This window comes from Prionailurus bengalensis, chromosome C1 (genome assembly GCF_016509475.1).
Source record: "Prionailurus bengalensis isolate Pbe53 chromosome C1, Fcat_Pben_1.1_paternal_pri, whole genome shotgun sequence".
In the NCBI taxonomy this organism is placed as follows: Eukaryota; Metazoa; Chordata; class Mammalia; order Carnivora; family Felidae; genus Prionailurus; species Prionailurus bengalensis.
This window is the reverse complement of record NC_057345.1, coordinates 162,415,483-162,438,753: the sequence shown is the minus strand read 5'-3', so window position 1 is coordinate 162,438,753 and position 23,271 is coordinate 162,415,483. Positions and strand designations below refer to the sequence as shown.

Sequence of the window (23,271 nt, the reverse complement as noted above, 5' to 3'; positions counted from 1 at the left end):
ACAGAAGTTACAGAACCATATCCCTTGGATGGGAAGAACTGGTGCCCTGAGCCGTCTAGAGCCCAGGCTGCATTTAAGAAGAGGCGCTTCTGTAGAAGGTCAATCTGAGAAATTTAGTGGATCTACCACTAGCTGGATGACCTTGGGAAAGGTACTTCAGTTAGAGTTTTAGTTTCTAATTTATGAAATAGAAATTACTTTACCTATCTTGTGGGGTTACTGTAAGTGTTAGATGAGAGCGTTTATAAGAAAGTACTGAATCCAAACCTTTTTATTGAGGGTTATTTTGGTTATTACTTTCTGTAAAGAAAATTATAGGTGTTACCACTATAGCAGAAGAAGACAGGGTTAATCTTTTAAGGTTTCTTGTTGGTTTTGTTTTAATCAAAGAACAGCCATGATAAAGAACGTGACCAAAGTCATTTATTATAAAATTGAATGTTATACTTATTATAGACCTAAAGCTGCTTATTGGATTGTACACATATGAGCACAAAGTATTAAAAACATGGGTCTTTGTTTTTATATGGCAACATTTTCTGTGTGCTCCTTTCTGGAAAGGGTATTCCCATCAGTTATAAACTGCTGCTCCAAATGTGATAATTTAGATCAAGGTCATTACCAACCCAGATGACCAAACCTGAAAAATATTATTCTCACGTCAGAGACCTTGAGGAAAGAATGCTCTAAAGGGATTAAAATACCTTGCAAAGAATTACAACATGAACAGCTCAAGAAATCTTAATTTGTAAAAGGTCACGGAGTTACAAAAAACATTGCTCATTTCAGCTAATTAAATGAAATTTTAGTTAAACGGCACCTTTAAATATTGGTATTGCAGCTGCGAGTGCATTTAAATAGCATTTACGCAGATATAATTAGCACAATTAAACATGGGTAGAAGTGGAAACACCATTCTTAATTATATTGATATAATCAGTTTTATTAATGCTTTATAGCAACAGAAGTGACATCTGACAGTAGCACACAATTCATGACTGAACCTAATATTAAGCATTTTAGCATATTAAGGAATCTAAAGCTAGGTAATTGGGGAAAGAAAAGTCAAATGATTCGTGCCTACCTGTGACGATACCATAGTTGGGAGGTTCAAGAATTACTCCATAAAACTGGATGATGTTTCTGTGACTGAGGACACTGAGTATTTCTGCCTGTACAAAAATCAAATACAAAGTTACATAAAATTTCACCTTTATAAAAGTCTCATAAAATAGGTTTCCTATTCAATTTCCTTTAACATACATTTACAAAGATATATGTGTGCTCAACAAGTATGGGATGCTGATAGAACTCTGTCTTAGCAGTTGTCTTGAAAGTTTAAGGATTTAAAAAAAGTTTGTTTTAATGTTTATTTTATTTGTGAGAGAGACACAACACACACACACACACACACACACACGCAGAGTGTGAGCGAGGGAGGGGCAGAGAAAGAGGGAGACAGAATCTGAAGCAGGCTCTAGGCTCTGAGTTGTCAGCACAGAGCCCGACGTGGAGCTCGAACCCATGAACCGTGAGATCATGACCTGAGCCTAAGTTGGACGCCTAACCGACTGAGCCACCCAGGTGCCCAAGTTTAAGAATTTCTATTGAAACTTCCTAAAAATGTAAAAAGGAAATGGGGTTGAAGTGGCAACAACAGAACTGCTCCCTAGCAGGCCAGCATGACTGATAGTGGAGGAGGAGGACAAAGGGGCGAAATACCATATTTATTTACAGAAAGCCCTCTTCCTAAGAGTTGAATGGGTGTTTTCTGCATCACGTCTTCTGAGAGACTCAAGACTGAACTTCTATTGCCTGGGTGAAGAATCATGACAAAATTAAGGGAGGATTTCTTAACTATTACTGAAATAGATTCAAGTAATAGCCATTTATATTATCTAATCGTTCAAATGTACTATCGCTCTTTGCTATATGCAGCAAGGTGCTGTAAAGGATGTAAGGGTGGATTCCTGACCTTCAGCAGTGATTTGATAGGGAAGCCATACTTTACATTTGAAATGTATTAAATATTAGCAAACTGTACTGCAGAGTGACATCATAAAAAATAAATTTTATTTATTAAACTTAATGAAAAACAGAGCTACTTCTGCTAATGTCTGTAGAAGAACATTTTCTAAATTAACTAAATCACATGGAGTTACCAGTTTTATGGAGATAAAATATTGCTAATCAGGAATTATAATACAGTTAGATATAAAATCACTTAAGTACGAAAACATTTAATATTTTTAAATGAAAAGCATGTTATTGGCAGTAAGTAAATAGGAGATTTATAATTCCCCATTCCAGAAAGGGTATCATCAAGAATGTAAGCAATCAATTGGGGCACCTGGGTGGCGCAGTCGATTTGGCTTCAGCTTAGGTCATGATCTCATGGTCTGTGAGTTTGAGCCCCACATCGGGCTCTGTGCTGACAGCTCAGAGCCTAGAGCCTGCTTTGGATTCTGTGTCTCCCTCTCTCTCCCTGCCCCTTCCCTGCTCACAGTCTCACTCTCTTGAAAAACAAACATTAAAAAAAATAAAAAAGAACGTAAGCAATTAAGGAAAAATGGACAAGGGTTGGCTAGAAAGAGGACTCCCCTTTGGGAATCTGCACAATGTAAGTTAGTGTTACTTGTTATAAATTTCTGTCATAGGATAAGAATTGAGATTTCATTAAAATCAGAACTAGGCACAAAAGAGAAATTTAAGGGCTGCCATGAGGTCAATATGGAATCAAGAGAAGGGAAAATTATTATCAACTGGTTGAGACATTTATCAAGGTTTCTTTGACAATGTTTTTCTTTCAGTGATACAGGTGCTGAAGGGGGCTATCAAAGCATTTCTCTCACACTGAGTGCCTACTGTGTGCAGAGGTTCTGTGTTCATCAAATAACCTGCTTCTCATAGTTTAGTTTTCCAAATAGAAGGAAAATTCATTAATTGGGCAAGATAATTATTCATCTATATGGCAATCCTATTTCTTATTAAGAAACAATAAATGAGGGGCTCCTGGGTGGCTCAGTCAGTTAAGTGTCCAACTTCAGCTCAGGTCATGATCTCACGGTTTGTGAGTTCAAGCCCCGAGTCGGGCTCTGTGTGGACAGCTCAGAGCCTGGAGCCTGCTTCGGATTCTGTGTCTCCCTCTCTCTCTGCCCCTCCCCCTGCTCACACTCTGTTTCTCTCTCTCTCTCTCAAAAATAAACATTTTAAAAAAGAAAGAAACAATAAATGAACTTTGTTATTAAACAGAGTTCATGTGAAGTTTGGAAAACATAAGCCCCTTTATGTTTTTTTTTAAGTTTATTTATTTATTTTGAGAGAGAGAGCACATGCACAGGGGAGGAATAGAGACAGAGGGAGAGAGGGAGGGAAAGAGGGAGGGAGAGAGAGGAAGAGAGAGGAAGAGAGAGGGAGAGAATCCTAAGCAGGCTCTGTGCTCAGCACAAAGAACCATGTGGGGCCTGACCTCACAGAACTGTGAGATCAAGACCTGAGCTGAAACCAAGAGTCACTCAACCAACTGAACCACTCAGGTGCCCCTAAGCCCCCACTATTTTTAAGGCAGATCAACTCTTTCCAAGTGAAGCATTAGAATTCAATGTGAGTAAAGCATTAACGTCTGGACTAGTATTTGTCAAAATACGGGAGTGTTTATCCTTTGGTATGTTTTGGTATATTCTTGGCTATCTAAGTTCTGTGACCATCAAAAATGTTTATACCTGGCTAGATCAGTGGCTAGAGCATGTGACTCTTGATCTTGGGGTTGTAAGTAGAGCCCCACATTGAGTGTAGAGCTTACTTAAAAAAATAAAATCTTTACAAAAATGTTTGTATTAAGAAAGAATAAATACAAGAATATTCTAAGGGGTGCCTGGCTGGCTCAGTCATTAAAGCATTTGATTACCGATCTCAAGATCTCTTGATCTCAGGGTCATGAGTTCAAGCTCTATGTTGGGTGCAGAGCCTACTTAAAAAAAAAAAGTATATTCTAAATCCATGGATGATCATTTTATAATTCAGCACTACATGGCATTTTCAATGTTCCAGCTAATTTTCAAGTTTACATTTAAGATATTGCCAAGTGATGCCTTGGAGAAATAGAATTTATCAAGTGCTGGTAAGATATGCTAATGTTCAACTAACGACCATCTTGTGTGCCACTATCATGTTCATTTAAATTTTTTTTAGTTAACAAAAACTAAATTCTTGTGGTATAATTAGTAAGTAAAAGACATTTTCACATTATAAGACTTAGGTTCTAATTTAATAAACTAAGAATTTGATTTAACATCATGAAAACAACTTTACTACTTTAGAGTGCTATACTAGTTCTATGATAATGAATTTATTTATAATCAACACAGACTACATAAATAAGTGGTATTTACAATAAAGGAAGGTCAAGTAATATGAAGTTACCAATTCAAGCAAGTTCCAACAGAAATAACTGTGGGATTAGCCAAATAAAACCTGTGCTGTAGCAGTCAGTATCTGATATCAAGTGGATGTATTCTGTGGATTTGTCTTTACAAGAACCTGCTTGCCAACCATTCATTGGTGAAACTGTTGTAGTAACAAAAAAACTTCTCCTTAAATTGTTGTTTTCCAGATTTATATTCTGGAATACTCTAGCAAATAGACTGCCCATCAAAATAATGGATTAGTGGTCTAAAACAAGCTCACTGTTATAAAGGAAACATAATAACGATGGCTAAAATAATGTTCCATTGTGCCAAAAAATTTATCTTTTTATACTATCAACATCAGCAAAACCCATTTATTTTCAGTAAATGTAATTGATGAAAATTGTTCACTTTAGCTATACTGATTTTATAGTTTTATTTTTACTTAACTGGAAAATTGGTTTGATTTTATAAGAGCTGTAAGTGTAAGGAGTTCTGGGGTGTCTGGCTGGCTCAGTCAGTAGAGCATGTGACTCTTGACATTGGGGTTTTGAGTCTGAGTCCCATGTTGGGAATAGAGATTACTTAAAAATAAAAACTTTTTTTTTTTTTAAAAAAGCACAAGTAGTTCTTAGTGTTATTTTATGTATATTTTTTTAAATTTTTTTAATGTTTATTTATTTTTGAGAGAGAGAAAGTGTATGAACAGGAAAGGGGCAGAGAGAGAGGGAGACACAGAACTCAAAGCAGGCTTCAGGCTCTGAGCTGTCAGCACAGAGCCTGATGTGGGGCTTGAACTCATGATCTGTGAGATCATGACCTGAGCTGAAGTCAGACGCTCAGCCGACTGAGCCACCCAGGCACCCCTATTCTGTGTATACTTAAGTTACCCTGAAATAATAATTTTAATCAATGTTGGAAATACAGATGACCTAATATTTCTACATACAGAATCTATGTATTTCTCAGTTTGCAAAATGCCATTCTAGGAACTCAAATATGTGTATGCCAAAGCTCACTGCAGCATTACTCACAATAATCAAAAGGTAGAAGCAACCCAAATACAATCAACTGATGAATAAATAAAACATGATTTATAAATACAATGGAATATTAATTTAACCATAAAAAGGGATTAAGTTCTGATGTATGTTACAACACAGATGAACCTTGAACACATCCTGCTAAGTGAATCTGCCAGACATAAAACAACAAATATCGCATGATCCTGCTTTTATGACCTATCTTGAATTGGAAAATTCAGAGATAAGGAAAGAAGGTTAGAGGTTACACTAATGCTGTTTAATGTGTAGAGTTTCTGCTTGGAGTTAAGAAAAGATTTGGAAACAGACAGTAGTGATGTTTGTACGACACTGTGAATGTAACTAATGCCACTGAACTGTACACTTAAATATGGCTAAAATAGCAAATTTCATGCTATGTATATTTTACCACAATAAAAAAAAAGTTTAGAATAATTCTATTCTAGACTTCCGCAGAGATGATGATCTTCTATTTATATGCATATATGTACCCCCATACACGTACACACACAGAGTAATCATCTCAAAGTTACACAGCTCAAGGTCTAGATATCCTTAGGTAAAGAAGCAGTTTTCCAGATTAGGATTTAAGGAAGTAAGGAAACTCTGTGACAGACAATTTTACCTCTGGCTCAAAGACACTCCATAAAACAAAGAGTCCCAATCTGATACAGAAGTGAGGTAGCCACAGTCTGTCCATAAAAACGTCTTTATGGGAGTACAAAAATGTCCGAACCCATCTGCGCTTACAGTAAGCTATGTGACTGTTCCTACTGTTTCCAGCTGGCTGATTTCTTCCTCTACCTCCCCCCTTTCCTCCTTTGCCCCTTCCCTTCTTCTTCTTCCTTTATGGGAAGGGTTACAGAGGAGTTGTAGTTTGTTAACAGAGCTGGGGAGGAGGTATTCTGTTAGTTTTAATTTAACTGGCCTTTCTATATCTTTATATGGGGAGATGAGTCAGCCATTAGCTCAGTCTGCCATGGTTTCGGAAGTTGACTAACACACAGGGTCCAAATGGCTGATTCAGAGAGATTAAGAGAAGTAAAGTATCATAATTTAAATTAAATTTAGCTAAATATCATAATTTAAATACATTTAAGGGAATTTAAGTTTTAATTTTCTTCCTTTAAAGTACTTTTAACAGTCTTAAAAGAACATTTTAAATTAATAGCTTCATCTTCAGAGCAATCCCTTTCCCTTGATTCAAAACGTATTTTTATTTTGGCAAAATTGCCTTCTTGAAAAAAATTGAGTTATGATTGACATATAACATTAGTTTCAGATATAAAACATGAAGATTCAATATTTATATGCACTGCAAACTAGTCACAGTAAGTCTAACATCCATCACCAGCACAGTGACAAGTTCTTTTTTCTTGTGATAAGAACTCTTAAGACCTACTCCATTAGCAACTTTCAAATATACAACACAGTATTATTAACTGCAGTCACCATGCTGTATTTTATATCCCCATGGCTTATAACTAAAAGTTTTTCAACCTAATCCCAAATTTAAATATGTTTAATATTTGAGAGCTGTCATAAAACCTTTAAAGATTCTGTTTTTAAAGCCTGTTTTACATTTTTTACATTCCACTGATACAGTCTCTATGTATTTATGTGACATGTTATTAATAAAAGTCAGTTCACTTCCTTTTTGAAAGAAAGTAAAGATACTGACACCACTCTATTGATCTATACAAACAACACTCTCTAATGAAAGAAATAGTTGATGAAGACCCACATCAGTAGGCTGGCAGGCTCCATTTACACCTTAGGAACAGGTTTTTCTCCCTGGCTATCAACAGCTATGACCCCCCCATGTAACAGCAGGACTGTGTCACACAGGGTCCCTCTCTCTGCCTGTGATGTGACACTGACAACAAAGACAGTAGGTATAAAAAAGTCCAAGGTATATGTCTACTGTCCGTGTCAACTGCTCCTTCTTGCCCTCTGGTGCATGTGACATTTAAAACATTCCAGGGACCTGATCTCGGAGGTCCTCACCTATTCCAAGATTCCAGAGAATCCATCAAAGTATGATAGTAAAAAAAAAAAGCAAAGTAGCTCATTCAATCATTCAAAGGAAGCAGTGTCCTTCACACTGTGCATTCAAAGTCAAAGGCTTTCGGAGGTGGGGCCAACAAGGTGGAGCAGCATGGAAGTTGTCTGCTTCTCTCATCCTTGAAATGCAGCTAGATCAGTACCAAACCATCTTGCACACCTAGAAAATTGATCTGAGGATTAACATGACAATCTGCATAACTTGAGTCACAGAACTCAGCAGGAACATGGCACGGAGAGATGAACTGGGGAAGAGAGAAGCTTCAGAGGGCAGGGAGCTATCTTTGCTTGCAGAGAGAGGATGGAGACAGAGGGAGAATATGGGAAAAGCATTCCTCCTAAAAGCAGCTGGAGAGAAACAGTGGAAACACCCATAAGGGACTGAACAAGAAAGGGAGAAAGGAGAAAGGGCAGGGTTTAAATACCATTAGGATTCTATAAACAAGGGAGTGCAGAGTCTGAAACTCTGCAGCTGGATACCCGGCAGAGCTCTGATGGGAAGGGTGAATCCTCAGGAGCAGACAGTGAGGTCCAAGGGGTCCTCGGGCCACACAGGGAGAGATGGTTACCCTGGGAAGTCATTTGGTAGAGGCTGTGTGGCTTTCCTACAGGCAGAGGTCCCAGAAGACCCCAAAGAACAAACACGTTTTCTGGTGTTGGAATAAGAACATTAGGGAGCAGTGAAGCCTGGTGCCAGATGTGTGTAGTGATTTACCACAATCCCTGAAACGCTGCTGCTACACGATCCCACAAACTTTCTGGGGCAGGCTGGCAGTCTCTGGACATCTGCAGCAGTGCAGTCACACAAATGTTCATGGGGGTGGGCTGGCACCAGCCATTGCTCCGCAAGACCCTCTCAAAGGGTGAGAGCAGGTCAAAGCTACAGGGCCCTCAGAAGTGAGGGGTTTGGAAACACAGCCCCATCTGAGATAAAACTCAGGAGGGAGGTACTGCCTGGCAGGCTGACAGCTTGGTTGCAGACAGCATATAAGTGGGGAGTGGATGAAAGCTTGAGACAGAGGAGGGGTGCTTGATTGCTGGTTGGTGAGAGCACAGAGTTCTTTTTTTTTTTAATTTTTAAATGTTTATTTATTTTTGAGAGAGAGACAGAGTGTGAGTGGTGGAGAGGCAGAGAGAGAGAGAAGGAGACACAGAATCAGAAGCTTGCTCCAGGCTCTGAGCTGTCAGCACAGAGCCCAGTGTGGGGCTTGAACTCACAAACTGTGAAATCATGACCTGAGCTGAATTCAGATGCTTAACCTACCAAGCCACCCAGGTGCCCCGAGAGCACAGAGTTCTGATGCTAGAGACCAGGTAGCTGGGTGACACCATTTTCACCTCTCCCAAACATAGGCATACAGGCATACATGTACCACAACAATCCACCCCAGTGAGCTAAGCAGCGCCATCTAATGGAGAACGGAGCTGTTACACCAAGCCCCATCCAACTGTGCTCTAGAGGAACACTACATGTCTCTCTGCTTACTTAGTTTACAGACTATAAAGTGCTTCATAGTTTAACTTCTAGGGGAAACTGGATGTAATTTCATGTGTATTTCATTCTGTTCACTGGTCCATCTATTCATTTTTTTTTTCTTTTTATTTTTGAATACCAAAAGAGAAAAAAAAGTATTTTTATTTCTGTTCTTCTAAAAAAGATTGTTTTTTTCTACTATATTTATTTTTTGTAAATTTTTAATTCTATTCTACTTTAATCATTTCATTTTAGTCTATTTTATTGTATTCATTTTTTCTTAATTTTCAAACATTTTCCTTTTCTTTTCTTTCCCTTTTTTTCTCTACCAAGCTTCTTTCAACAGCCAGACCAAAACACACCTAGAATCTAGCATCTTTTATTTGATTTTTTTGTGTTGGTTTTAATTTTTTAATTTTCTTCCCCCAAAATGATGAAATGAAGGAATTCACCCCAAAAGAAAGAACAGGAAGAAATGACAGCCAGTGACTTAATCAACATAGATACAAGCAAGATGTCTGAACCAGAATTTAGAATTACGATAATAAGAATACTAGCTGGGGTTGAAAATAGATTAGAATCCCTTTCTGCAGAAATAAAAGAAGTAAAAGCTAGTCAGGATGAAATAAAAAATGCTATAACTGAGCTGCAATCTAGAATGGATGCCACGGCGGCAAGGACAGATGAAGCAGAGCAGCGAATCAGCGATATAGAGAACAAACTTATGGAGAACAATGAAGCAGGAAAAAAGAGGGAGATTAAGGCAAAAGAGCACGATGTAAGAATTAGAGCACTCAGTGACTCATTAAAAAGGAATAACATCCAAATGAGAGGAGTCCCAGAAGATGAAGAGAGAGAAAAAGGGGTAAAAGGTTTATGTGAGCAATTCATAGCAGAAAACTTACCTAACCTGGAGAAAGGCACAGACATCAAAATCCAGGAAGCACAGAGAACTCCCATTAGATTCAACAAAAACCGACCATCAACAAGGCATATCATAGTCAAATTCACAAAATACTCAGGCAAGGAAAGAATCATGAAAGCAGCAAGAGAAAAAAAGTCCTTAACTTACAAGGGAAGACAGATCAGGTTCACAGCAGACCTATCCACAGAAACTTGGCAGGCCAGAAAGGAGTGACAGGATATATTCAACATGCTGAATCAGAAAAATATGCAGCTGAGAATTCTTTATTCAGCAAGGCTGTTATTCAAAATAGAAGGAAAGATACAGAGTTTCCCAGACAAACAAAAACTAAAGGAGTTCATGACCACTAAACCACCCCTGCAAGAAATTTTAAGGGGTACTCTCTGAGGGGAGAAAAGATGAAAGAAAGAAAAAAAAAGACTAAAGCAACAAAGACTAAGAAGGACCAGAGACCATCACCAGAAACTCCAACTCTACAGGCCACACAATGGCAATAAGTTCATATCTTTCAGTACTCACTCTAAATGTCCATGTACTAAACACTCCAATCAAAAGATATATGGTAACAGAATGGATAAGGAAACAAGATCCATCTATATGCTGTTTACAAGAGACTCATTTTAGACCTAAAGACACCTTCAGATTGAAAGTAGGGGATGAAGAACAACCTATCATGCTGATCGCCACCAAAAGAAAGCCAGAGTAGCCATACTTATATCAGAAAATCTAGATTTTAAAATAAAGATGTAGGGGCTCCTGGGTGGCTCAATCAGTTGAGCATCCAACTTCGGCTCAGGTCATGATCTCACAGCTTGTGAGTTTGAGCCCCGTGTCGGGCTCTGTGCTGACAGCTCAGAGCCTAGAGCCTGCTTCTGCTTCTGTGTCTCCCTCTCTCTCTGCCACAACCCACTCACATTCTGTCTCTGTCTCTCTCAAAAAAAAAATAAACATTAAAAAAAATCTAAAAAAATAAAGATGTAACAAGAGATGAAGAAGGGCATTATATCATAATTAAGGGGTCTATCCACCAAGAATATTTAACAACTATAAACATTAATGCTCCAAACGTGAAAGCACCTAAATACATAAATCAATTAATCACAAACATACAGAAACTCATTGATAAAAATACTGTAATAGTGGAGACTTCAACACTCCATTTACAGCAATAGATCATCTAAACAGAAAATCAACACGGAAATAATGGCTTTGAATGACACATTGGATCAAATGGGCTTAACAGATATATTCCGAACATTTCAGCCTAAAGCAGCAGAATACACATTCTTCTGGAGTGCACACGCAACATTCTGCAGAATAGATCACATACGGAGACATAAATCAGCCCTCAATAAGTACAAAAAGATTGAGATCATACTGTGCATATTTTCAAGCCACCACACTATGAAATTCAAAATTAATCACAAGAAAAAATTTGGAAAGATAACAAATATTTGGAGACAAAAGAACATTCTACTAAAGAATGAATGGGCTAACCAAGAAGTTAAAGAGGAAATTAAAAAGTACATGGAAGCCAATGAAAATGACAACACCACAGCGCAAAACCTCTGGAACGCAACAAAAGTGCTATATACTCCCCATAAGAGGGAAGTATATAGTAATCCAGGCCTTCTTAAAGAAGGAAGAAAGGTCAGAGCACCTGGGTGGCTCAGTCAGTTGAGCATCCAACTTCGGTTCAGGTCATGATCTTGTGGTTTGTGGGTTCAAGCCCAGCATTGGGCTCTGTGCTGACAGCTCAGAGCCTGGAACCTGGTTCAGATTCCGTGTCTCCTTCTCTCTCTGCCCCTCCCCAACTTGTGCTTTCTCTCTCAAAAATAAAAAAAAAATATATTTTAAAAAATTTAAAAAAAAAAGAAGGAAGAAAGGTCTCAGATATACAACCTAACCTTATACCTTAAAGAGCTGGAAAAAGAACAGCAAATAAAACCCCAAAGAGAAGATGGGAAATAATAAAGATTAGAGCAGAAATCAATGCTATAGAAATCAAAGTCAAAAGACTTTCTCCAAAGACTGCTTTGTCTCCAGAGCACCAATATGATCCAGGATCAGTATATTCCCTCAAAGTTCAAGAAGATAGGAAATGATCCCACGCTCTTTAAAAACAGAAATTGTTGGGGTGCCTGGGTGGCTCAGTCGGTTGAGCGTCCGACTTTGGCTCAGGTCATGATCTCACAGTTTGTGAGTTTGAGCCCCGCGTCGGGTTCTGTGCTGACAGCTCAGAGCCTGGAGCCTGCTTCCGATTCTGTGTCTCCCTCTCTCTATGCCCCTCCCCCACTCATGCTCTGTCTCTCTCTGTCTCAGAAATAAACATAAAAAAAAATTTTTTAATAAATAAAAACAGAAATTGTATATATATGAGAGACTGAGAAGAAATGAAATATTGATTATGGTTATATCTAGGTAGCAAAAAGACTCATAAATAATTTTAACTTTTTAGGTATTTGTAAAATTTTTACAATGAGCTCATATAATTTTTTAATCACAAAAAAGCAATATATGCGTGTAATATATATATGACCAGAAAATATAAAATAAAAATATTTATTTGCATGGAAATTTTTATTTTCTCTAGGACTGGATCAGGAAGAAGTAAAACTCTTTCCCTACTTTCCTAGAACTACCCTAGACATATAAAAAATAGGTAGTTAGCCTGTAAGCTGTGAATGTCTCCTGACATGGGTCTGGAACAAATCAGTGTTCACTTTTTTTTTAATTTTTTTAAAATGTTTATTTATTTTTGAAAGACAAAATGCAAGTGGGGGAGGGGCAGAGAGAGAGGGGCACACAGAATCCGAAGCAGGCTCCAGGCTCTGAGCTCTTCAGCCCAGAGCCCGATACAGGGCTTGAACCCTGAGATCATGACCTGAGCTGAAGTCAGATGCTTAAATGACTGAGCCACCCAGGTGCCCCTTTAATTTATTTTTTAATGTTTATTTATTTTTGAGAGAGAGAAAGAGAACATGAGCAGAATCCAAAGCAGGCTCTAGGCTCCGAGCTGTCAGCACAGAGCCTGACGCAGGGCTTGAACTCGAATTCACGAACTGTGAGGTCATGACCTGAGCCGAAGTCAGACGCTTAACCCACTGAGCCACCCAGGCGCCCCTCACCTAGGGTATTCTTGAAAAAGGCCACAGATTCAGAGAGGCCATGAGATCACAGATGTATGTACTGAAAACCTAAATCTAGATTGATTTCAACCTACTCAGTATCTGCACTTTTATTAAATGATCTCCTCGCACAGTTTACATCTGCTTCTGTGGCCCCTTAGGGAAGCCTTTCCTACATTGCTCATCCTCTACAATGTCTGGCATAACACCATATGAGAAAGGTCGAATAGTTTATATATATAAGCAGCATTCAATTTTACCTGAAGAACATATAGTATCTGATAATAATGATACTTGGTGCGTTGAAATGACTGCTGTGGAGAGTCTACATTAGTAAATGTTTACTCTGAGCCGCAACGTGGAAGAGTAAGATGCCAGAGGGTGCAGATCTGCTTCAGGATGCACTGTTTTCTCACATGTACAAGGGCTATTACTAAGGCTACTATTTCATAGGAATGACAATCAGTTACAGAACCACAGCAAAAGCCCCATCTGAAACTTATGCTCACTAGTTCATTGTTGATTTAAACTTTCAAAATGAAGGCTTGTACGTAGCCTCTTGCAGGTTCTGCAGTCCAGTGCAATCCCATGAACACACTTCCTTGAGAGTCCTTTCCTGCTTTGTTATTCCCTATGCATGCCCTTGCTTTGACATTGCACTTTTTCAGAATGAGAATGTAAAGCCTTGCTGAGTCTTAAATCTTCCATTTCTCGTATTATACCCAATACATTTACCATATACAGTTGACCAGTTTTAAACTGTACGGGTCCACTTATAGGTAGATTTTTTTTACATATATAAATACAGTCCAGGACTCTAAATGTATTTTCTCTTCTTTATGATTTTCTTAATAACATTTTCTTTTCTCTAGCTTACTTTATTGTAAGAATATGATATATAATACATATACAAAATATGTGTAAGTCAACTGTTGACATTATTGGTAAGATTTCCAGAGAACAGTAGGCTTTTAGTAGGTAAGCTTTGGGGGAGCCAAAAGCTATACACTGATTTCTGACTGTGCTTGGGGAGGAAGGTGATTGGCATCTCTAACCCCCAAATGTTCAAGGATCGACTCTATTTCCAAAATCACCTCTGAAAGTAAGCCAGCCTTTTGTCAAGTCCACACATTTTCCGTACCTACTATTCTCCCTGAACACTGTGGTATAGACGCTCCCTGCTATAGACCGAATGTTTGTATCCCCCAGAAATTCATATGCTGAAGTCTAATTCCCAGTGTCATGGTATTTGAAGGTGGGGCCTCTGGGAGATGATTAGGTTATAAGGGTAGAGCCCTCATGAAAGGGACTGTGCCCTTATAAAAGAGAACCCAGAGAGTGCCCTCTCCCCTTCCACCATGTGAGAACACAGCAAGATGGCCATCTATGAACCAGGAAGCAGGTACTCACCAGAAGTCAAATCTGCTAACACATCTTGATTTCAGATTTCCTAGCCTCCAGAACTATGAGAAATCAATGCTTGCTATTTATAAGTCACCCTGTCTTTAGTGATCCGTTAAAGCAGCCAGCTTGGGCCAGTGTCATAAAAGTCCACAGCAATTCAGCCAGGTCTCTTAATGAACAGGATGGATTTGACTCGGCCACCAGTCAGTACAGCATAACTCTTTTCTTTAGCACTGCAGGGCCCATAACCATTGTACTTATTAGCAGCAGAAGGTAAGGGACAAAGTAAAGTTTTTGAGTTAAAATGTCCTAAAACAGTATTTACAAGTCTATAAGGTCAAAACACCTAGCTCTTACAGGCAAGACACAGGTGGAAAGAACTTCCCTTCTACTTTAGGCTCTGATTATAAAGATAATGGAGGCAGAGCGCTCAATCTCAGTAATCAAAGGATTTCCATGCATCAGACCACAAAAACCAGGGTCAAAAACAAGAAAATGCTGTTTAATTAATTGCATTTTTTCCCCAAGAGTATCATGGCTAGGCGCATTTTCCTAAAAGAAAAGCTTGATTTCTTTTATGTTTGGCAAGATGGAAAACCAGCCCCTCTGCTCCTAAAAATGCTATGCCACAAGAACAACTTACAAAGTAGGCTCAGATGATTTTCAATCCCATACTTCATCGCCAGAGTGTCACCCACAGGTCAAGCTCTCTGACTCACTTTAGGCTTAATGAGTCCCATTCAATAACACAGTCACATGACAAGCAGCAACCCTCACAGTTCTGTGGGTTCTCGTTCAAACGCTGCCCATTAGGTATTCAGGGAAATAAAAAAGGATAAATGAATTCAGGTTCCATAATATCATACAGCCTATATTTCTAATGATGTTGACATCAGAAAGACTTCTCTCTGGAAGGAACATGGATAGAAACACTAAGAAGAAAAAATAAGCGAATCATTCTACCCACTGGCCATGGCCCCAAGATGGAGCCATGTGGGATTTATTACAAACATCACCAGTGCTGGGAAGCCGGTGGTTTTCCCAGTAGGTTGCAGCAGCCTCCACGTGCAACCATTCAAGACAGCAGCCTGGGCTCCTATCCAGGGATCAGGCGGCTCTCTAGCTAAGGACACATTCCCAACTAAGGGCAGGCTAACCTGGCAGGATGGAAAGGCAGCTAAAACTGAATGAGACAAATAATGAAGATTCAAGAGCAGGGATTTAAGAGATCTTCCCAAATCATAAAACGGCTAAGAGATTTTACATTCTTCATGCTCACAAGAGAATGTCACTGTGATGGCATGAAAAAGCCCAATACATTGTAAGCAATCTGCATTCGGTTTGGGTGACAAAACTACTTACAAGCACCCTGCTTTCCACAAAACACCCCGTGTAACTCGGTCACAGAGACCACTTGGTGCTAAAATTACATAGAGCCTCCTCCCGCCCATCCTGCCTCCAAAGAAAGCCCTTGAATAAGCCTTGAAGTATGAACTAATGAAGGATTAGGCTTTTAAAAGACTGAGTAGCAATATAATCTCATCAAACACAGGACAGGTGAGTGGAATTTAAATTCTAATTCCAAAATGGATGACCCTAAAGCTGCCTTGGTCACCATGGGCCTTGTTCTCTTCCTAGAAAATGACTTTGCTCGACAAAATTATCTTTCAAATTCCTTTATGCTTTAAATTTCTATCCATTTCTATAAAAAAAAAACCTGATGTATTATTAATAGTGCTTTATACAGAGTGGGTACTCAATAAATATTTGATAAACTGAATTAACCACAGCATATTAGGACATCCTCTAGAGACCAACAGGCTTCAGTATGAATAGTGGCTCTGCCACTTATAAACGAGGAAGTTATTTAACCCGTCTGGGCCTCAGTCTCCTCATTGGTAAGATGGGGACAGTAATCCTATCTCAGTGCACAGCAAATGCCAGGTGTCCAACCAATGCTAATTCCTTTCTCTGACATCCCCTTTCTTGATAATCAATTCATCCTCAGACTCAAGTCAACCTTCTGAGCAAATTCAAATCTCTTCCAGCAGTGATCCTCCTGTCATATTCTGCTTGTTTTAATTAGCTTCATTTATTTTATTATATGTGATTTTCCATGTTTAGGTAAGAATATTTCCATGTTTTTACCTAAATACAGTACTTTAACATTTTCAAAACTCTTTTCTTATTTGACCCTCACAAATAAGTTTGCTATTTTATTGTGTTTAAGAGTGAAGAAAACTGGGTCTTTGATTTGTGTAAGCTCACTTCAGGAGCCGGGTCAAAGTCTAATAAAATTTGAATCTAGATATCTTACACCTCTATATATTTTTTATATTTTTAATTAATATATTTTACATATTTTTATGTATTTCCTCCCTCTCTCCAAAAAAAAAATGCAGTCCAATAAAAATAGGAGTCCTTTCACCTAAATATTTTTTTTAAGTTTACTTATCTATTTATTTAAGTAATCTCTATACCCAACATGTGGCTCCAACTCACAACCCCAAGATCAAGAGTTGCATGGTCTTCCAAATGAGCCAGCCAGGTGCCCCCATCTAAACATCTTTTATTGTAAGCTGCCCTTTCTCAAAGACATTCCAATTTGCAGACACAAATAAGCTCCACAATAAGAGCTACCATTTATTGAGTGCCTACTATGAGCCAGGCCAAGCAGGTCACGTTGACTGAACCTTCAAATCCTCACAGCACATCATGAGCCTGGGGCCTACTACTATTGCCCTTACACAGGGGAAGAAATCTAGGCACAAGGAAATTTTAAAATTTGCCCAAGGGCACAATAAATGGCAAAGCCAGGTTTTTTAACACAGGTAGTTTGACATCAAAGCCCTACTTACAATCACTAAACCATCCCATTTTGCTTTATAAACCTTATTTGAATACAGAATGGAATGTTAGTTTATAGAACATCCAAAAACGACAACAGGCCTAGACAATTTCAAAGCTCTCTTTAGTTACAGAGGTGTGAGAAACAATTCTTCACTGACTCCCTCTTAGGGCCTCTGCCCCCACTACAAATTTCCATGCCTTCCTGACACTTGACCATGCAGTAACACGTCAAAAACCAAGATCCAATTCTCCACAGGCACTAGCCCGTCAGGCCAGCTAGCAACAACCAAATTTATAGCTAATAAAACCAGTTAATTGCACAGCATGAAGTACCCTCTCTCTATGCAAAAATTACATGGTTAGAAATTTTGAGCGACTCTCACAATCTGATTAGTTAAGTGCTTTATAATATTACTCTACAGTGCAACAGAGTTTGATTATTTACATCCCATAAGAGAAATGTTTGCCACATTTATTATGGAAATCTGCAAAATCATTTAGAAGAATTCAGACAAATTTAATTTTAAAATGGTCTGAAAAGTCCTTTAATACCTTAGACTCCACTTAGACAGTATCTTGAATACCTGGATTCTTCAGCTAAATTAATGATTTGACTATTTCTGGGTTCTGTCAGCACACTCAAAACAACTTAATGACAAAGGCATGTATGTGACACCTGCCAGATGATTTTTTTAAAATATCAAACCCTAACAAATATAGAGTAAAAATAATCTGGATTCAGACTCTGAAGAATGGAAGGGATCTGCAGTGTTCCAGTCTTTTCTTTCACTGTACCCAACTACAAGCCCCACCTTGAAGCAATTCCACTATTAAAGGCAAAAGATCATTCTCCTCTCAAGGTTTGATGAAAAGAGCCTCCCGTTCCTAATAACCATCACCACCAACCACGATAACCTTTCTTTTTACTAATCTTCTTGCTGAAATCTAAGTGATTTGTGCTCAGGAGAGGCAGTGAAAGATAACATCCGAAGGCTAATCTTTTACATTATCGTTTCCCCTAAGCCTAACAATTCTAATTCTTACCAATTTTCTTGACGTGTCCTATTTTCCAGTCTTTTGGTTATTTACCTATATCTATGCAAAGACAGTCATGCTGAAAACACAGATAATTGGCATTGGGCAGAGCCACCCAACTGAACATACTCACTTTTTACCCTGATGTTGGGGTATAGTGTCAACTTGTTTATTGTGGCTCTCCCGAAAACTGTCTTTATATTCTCCTCCCGTTTGAAAGAAAATATTTGATGTTATTATTTAATCCAATCATGCAAAGTTATAATTCAAGCAAAATAGGCTTAATAAAAGAAATATTTCTAATTTTCCTGAACTGACTTGTTTTTATCCCACTGCTCCTGTGATTTTGTAACAACCTGTCATGTTACGTTTTTCAAGCTGACTGCTAGAAAAGCTTATATCCAAATTTGCTGCCCACATCTAACAATACAGAGAACCTCATGGGGGTGTTTTTGTGTTAGCTTCCTTCCCACTTCAATTTTGTTTCTCACCATATTTGTTCTCTCCCTCATTTTCATATTTTTAAATTTTTTAATCTTATAATTTGTATCTTTATTTTTTTAAAACCTTATTTTTAAGTAATCTCTACACCCACTTAGGGGCCCGAACCCACAGCCCCAAGATCAAGAGGGACACGCTCCACTGACTGAGCCACCAGGTGCCCCACAATTTGTATCTTTATTAGTTGCTTTAAATAATTTTGGCAAGAAAGCCATATAATAATATTCAGTAGTGCATCTCAAATTAGAGTCCTTAAGATTCCAGATCTACAGATAGATCCTTGGTGGCCCATGAAATCAAATTCAAAGAAACACTGGTCTAATTGAAGGGCAAACTCTTGTTGACCGATCTACATATAGAAATAACGGTTTCTTTGACTTTCTCTTCTCTAGGAGACTTCAATAGCATTCTACTTTAGCAACCTATGACCATCCCTTAGACTTTTTCATTGCCCACCCATCTCAAACTTAGAAACCCCTCTCTGACCTCAACATCTTATCCTGATTCCCAATATCTGCTTTTTCGTTGACCCATTGAGGTCTCTTTTTCCTTAATTCCTTTCGTTTTCCTTTCTAACCAACTGAGGTCTCCTGAAAGAAACGGAGATCCAAAATAACAGTTTAAACAAGATAGTTTATATTGTCTCAAAATAAGAAGGCCGCAGGAAGCTCAATATGGTTGCTGCACAACTATACTCTTCTACCATCATTAGCACTGGCTTGCATCCTCAAGGTCACCTAATAGTTACAATATAAAACTGGGGTTCCAAGCCATTACATTCATGTTCCAGGAAGCAGGAGGGAGGGAAGCACGTAAGAGTTTCCTCCTACATCAGCCTCCTTTAAAGAGCTTTCTCAGGGGCACCTGGGTGGCACAGTCGGTTAAGCGTCTGACTTCAGCCAGGTCACGATCTCGCGGTCCGGGAGTTCGAGCCCCATGTCAGGCTCTGGGCTGATGGCTCAGAGCCTGGAGCCTGTTTCTGATTCTGTGTCTCCCTCTCTCTCTGCCCCTCCCCCGTTCATGCTCTGTCTCTCTCTGTCCCCAAAAATAAATAAACGTTGAAAAAAAAATTTTTTTTTTAATAAAAAAAAATAAATAAAGAGCTTTCTCAGAAATCTCATCTTACTTTCAGGAAAGATGGAGAATATAGTTTTATGCTGCAGGAGCACATCTAACAACACATGAATCCTAAGGAAGACAAGGAGAATATATATTGGGTAAACAACTAATAGTCAATGCTGTATGTACCATGCTATTTGTGATCAAGATTCTGTCTAATAAAAGGATCTTCAGGATACTACACACAACTTTACACCCCTTGGTCAAATACTGCCCACACTCTATAGAGCTCTAATTCTCATCCTACCATTTCTAAGTATGGAGAAATCCAATAATTATCTTTCTATACTTCTCAGTGCTTTTAGACAAGCTCTTATGACAGAAATGTCCTGAGAGAATTAACATGGTGTATTTACAGTCTGTACACTTACTGAAAGCTAAAAGATGACAGCAATGATTTTGAGTATCTTCAACTGACTCCCCTTTTAATCCTCCATTCGTCCAACACATATTGTCTATGTGCCAGGTACAATTTCTTGGTGCTGAGAATAGTGATGAACAAGATAGCAAAACCCTTGACTTCATGGAGTTTACAGTCTACTGGGGGAAGATAGACAATGTCGATATTGAGAAATAAATAATATTCCTGAGCCAAGTCTAACATCCTTTTGCTGTTCTAACCCTTGTCATCCTCAGATTACTAGGAATACTCTTACACTGGGGAAACAGGCAGAGCTGTCTTCCGCTTTCCTACATTACACTTACTGTCTTCCTTTCTGTCTCAGAGAAAAAGATACCCTTCCTTTCCCCTAGACCTTACCCTGACACCTGTGTTCTTTATGTCTCCCTTTCTTCCCTCAGGATATTCTGCACCATCAATTATGTCCTTTCTGGAATCTTTCATCTCTTTCTAAGTGATCATCTAGGTTTTAAAAAATGCTTGAGTTTCACCTCTCCAAGAAACAATCTTCCTTGACTCTCATCTTCTTCTCAGACTACATTCCTAAACATCAAAACTTCTTGAAATAATACTTCACCCTAAATTCTCTTTCTTCACTTTCTATTCACCCCTTAAATCCCATTATATTTGGCTGGATTTTTATTCTATTGTTAAAATTTCCCTAATATCTGAATTCTGATCTTTTCTTTTAAATATCCTACACAGTTTCTATTCTGAGTTTTCAAGTTCAATATAACCATGCTTCCCCTTAACATTCTGATATTATCTTTAGTTTCTATACTTGTGCTATATCCGGGTACGAATGAAAACAAGGATGGGACAGGCATTGTAAGTCAAATGAAAATAAATAAGCCACTACTGTCAAGGGCTTACACAACATCAAAGGGAAAATAAAAGTGTATAATAACAAGATGAAACACAACCACCAGAAGAATAAAGTGCAATGGAGGATCCATGGGGACACTTGGTGAAGGTGAGGGGTACTAGAAAGCTTCAACTAGACCATGAATAATGGTTTAGATTTGGATTAATAGCTAGGAAAGGCTTGTCCTTCCAAGCAGAAGACATAGCAAGAGATTTGGTGGAGAGGCAGCATGGGGCAGCAAGTCTGAGGAACAGCAGTAGCACCTCTGTTTGGTTGGGAATGTGCAAGATACGCAGGAGAAGAGAAGTAGGTAATGGAATTGCTAACAGCAACAGGACAATATGCCAAGCTGATTTTCAGGTCGCATTTCACTAGAAGCAACTCTTATAAAGTAAAAACAAAAACAAAACAAAACAGAACAAAAACATATTAGTTACCTCAAAGAGACCTTTCAGAATCAGTGAGGTGTACAGAGGTGAAAGAGTTATTCATTTCCTACCATGTGGAACTTAAAGGTCACCTGTTCCAACTGTTCTCTTCATAAAGTTATCCCTTGAGGTATATTCCAAGAAATAGTCACCCCACCTGTGATTGATCGCTCCCAATGACAGGTTAACACCAGGTGATGCTTTGTTAGGAACTGAGAAATGATTGATCTAAATGGGTGACACTGGTGACAGGCCGAGTGACCCTAAAATGAAAGATCATTCTAGGTCAGGAAGACAGGAAATAACTTCATTGAAAGTATTAAGATATTTTATAGAGTACTGTGTGTGTATGTGCACATGCACGTGTGTATTTGGTGATAGTGAGACACGGTCAGCCATAATGGCCCAGAAAACAGAGAGATAATAAGCACTGGCAGGGAGAAGAGATGTAGGGAAGGGGTTAAGGAATAATAACTTCCCCAGTGAGAAGGGTCCTCCTGTTGAAGGGTAGATAAATCAGATTATCAGCAGAATGTAGTAGTATTAGAATATATTCAATTCCCATTACTAACTCCTCCTGCTCTAAATCCATACTCACAAAGCAAGGTCTTTGTGAGTTTGTTTCCCACATAACTCACCTACAAATAGAAAAGTTTTTAAATCAGCAAGTTGATTTTATTCTTCAGTCACAGTCAAATATGTGAGAGTGATTTAGCGTCCTGAGTCCACTACACTCTGAACTCTTAAGATGAAATTTCTGAACACATAAAACAAAAGCTACCTTAGTAGGGGTCTATTTGGGCAGCTGTGCCCAGGAGGTACCTTCACTATATCCTTGGGAGCCGTAAGATCTCCTCTAGCAGGAAACTACTTTTCATGATCGCCCATTCTAATCATTTCAAATTACTAGAGCTGACTTATGTAACTTCCTGTGTTCCTGAACTGAACTGGCTTGCTATATCCATTGCAGCTCAGATTTTTATCTCCTTTCCAAACACCACTTCACTCCAAATTCTGATTTTTCTCTTTGCTTGAAGAATCAGTTGTTGTCCTTAATCTGACTGTGACTCTACTTAATACCTTAATACTTCTGAGCAGAAAGGAAGAAAAAGAGTTCCACTAAAAGCATTTGATAAATGGTACTTAAGGACACTGTAAATGGATCCATTCTTCTATGCCAGTTGACAGCGTTGTGCAACGGATCAGGGACAGGCGTCAGTTTATATTTTGAGTTCTCTAGGTGGAACTTTTCTCATGTAAAAGACTTCATCATGAAAAGTCCCAGAGAAAATAATTCAAGATTTTCTTTATAATACTATTTATCAACTACTTATGATTCTCAAGAAACAAGAATTGTTTTGCATGTAAATAAATATAAACTTGGAGGTGACTGATGCCAATTCCAACCTGCATCAGAGCAACATTTCTGGCAGCCCGAGGCATTTAGCAAAACACAGAAAGTCGTAGCTAAACATGGCTGAGATGTTAATAGTGGGCCCAGAGATAAAGAAGAAAATATTTTAGAACAGCAGCATGTTTTTCATAAGACAGAAGACCGTGAACTATAAAGCATGAGTGTGTAGACCCTGATAAGGGCATCCAGGAAGCTACACAAACATCTTTAAGGCT

At 38.5% G+C, this 23,271-nt stretch overlaps 1 protein-coding gene across 8 annotated transcripts in view; it reads right to left on the bottom strand.

The window, feature by feature from the left end:
- Positions 1 to 23,271, bottom strand: part of MAP3K20 (mitogen-activated protein kinase kinase kinase 20) — a 186,523-nt gene that overhangs the window by 96,586 nt on the left and 66,666 nt on the right. For all 8 annotated transcript variants that reach the window (XM_043577070.1, XM_043577065.1, XM_043577069.1 and 5 more), the window contains exon 3: positions 1,085 to 1,172. In XM_043577070.1, coding sequence (XP_043433005.1) covers positions 1,085 to 1,172 — 88 coding nt within the window. The remainder of the gene's footprint in view (positions 1 to 1,084; positions 1,173 to 23,271) is intronic.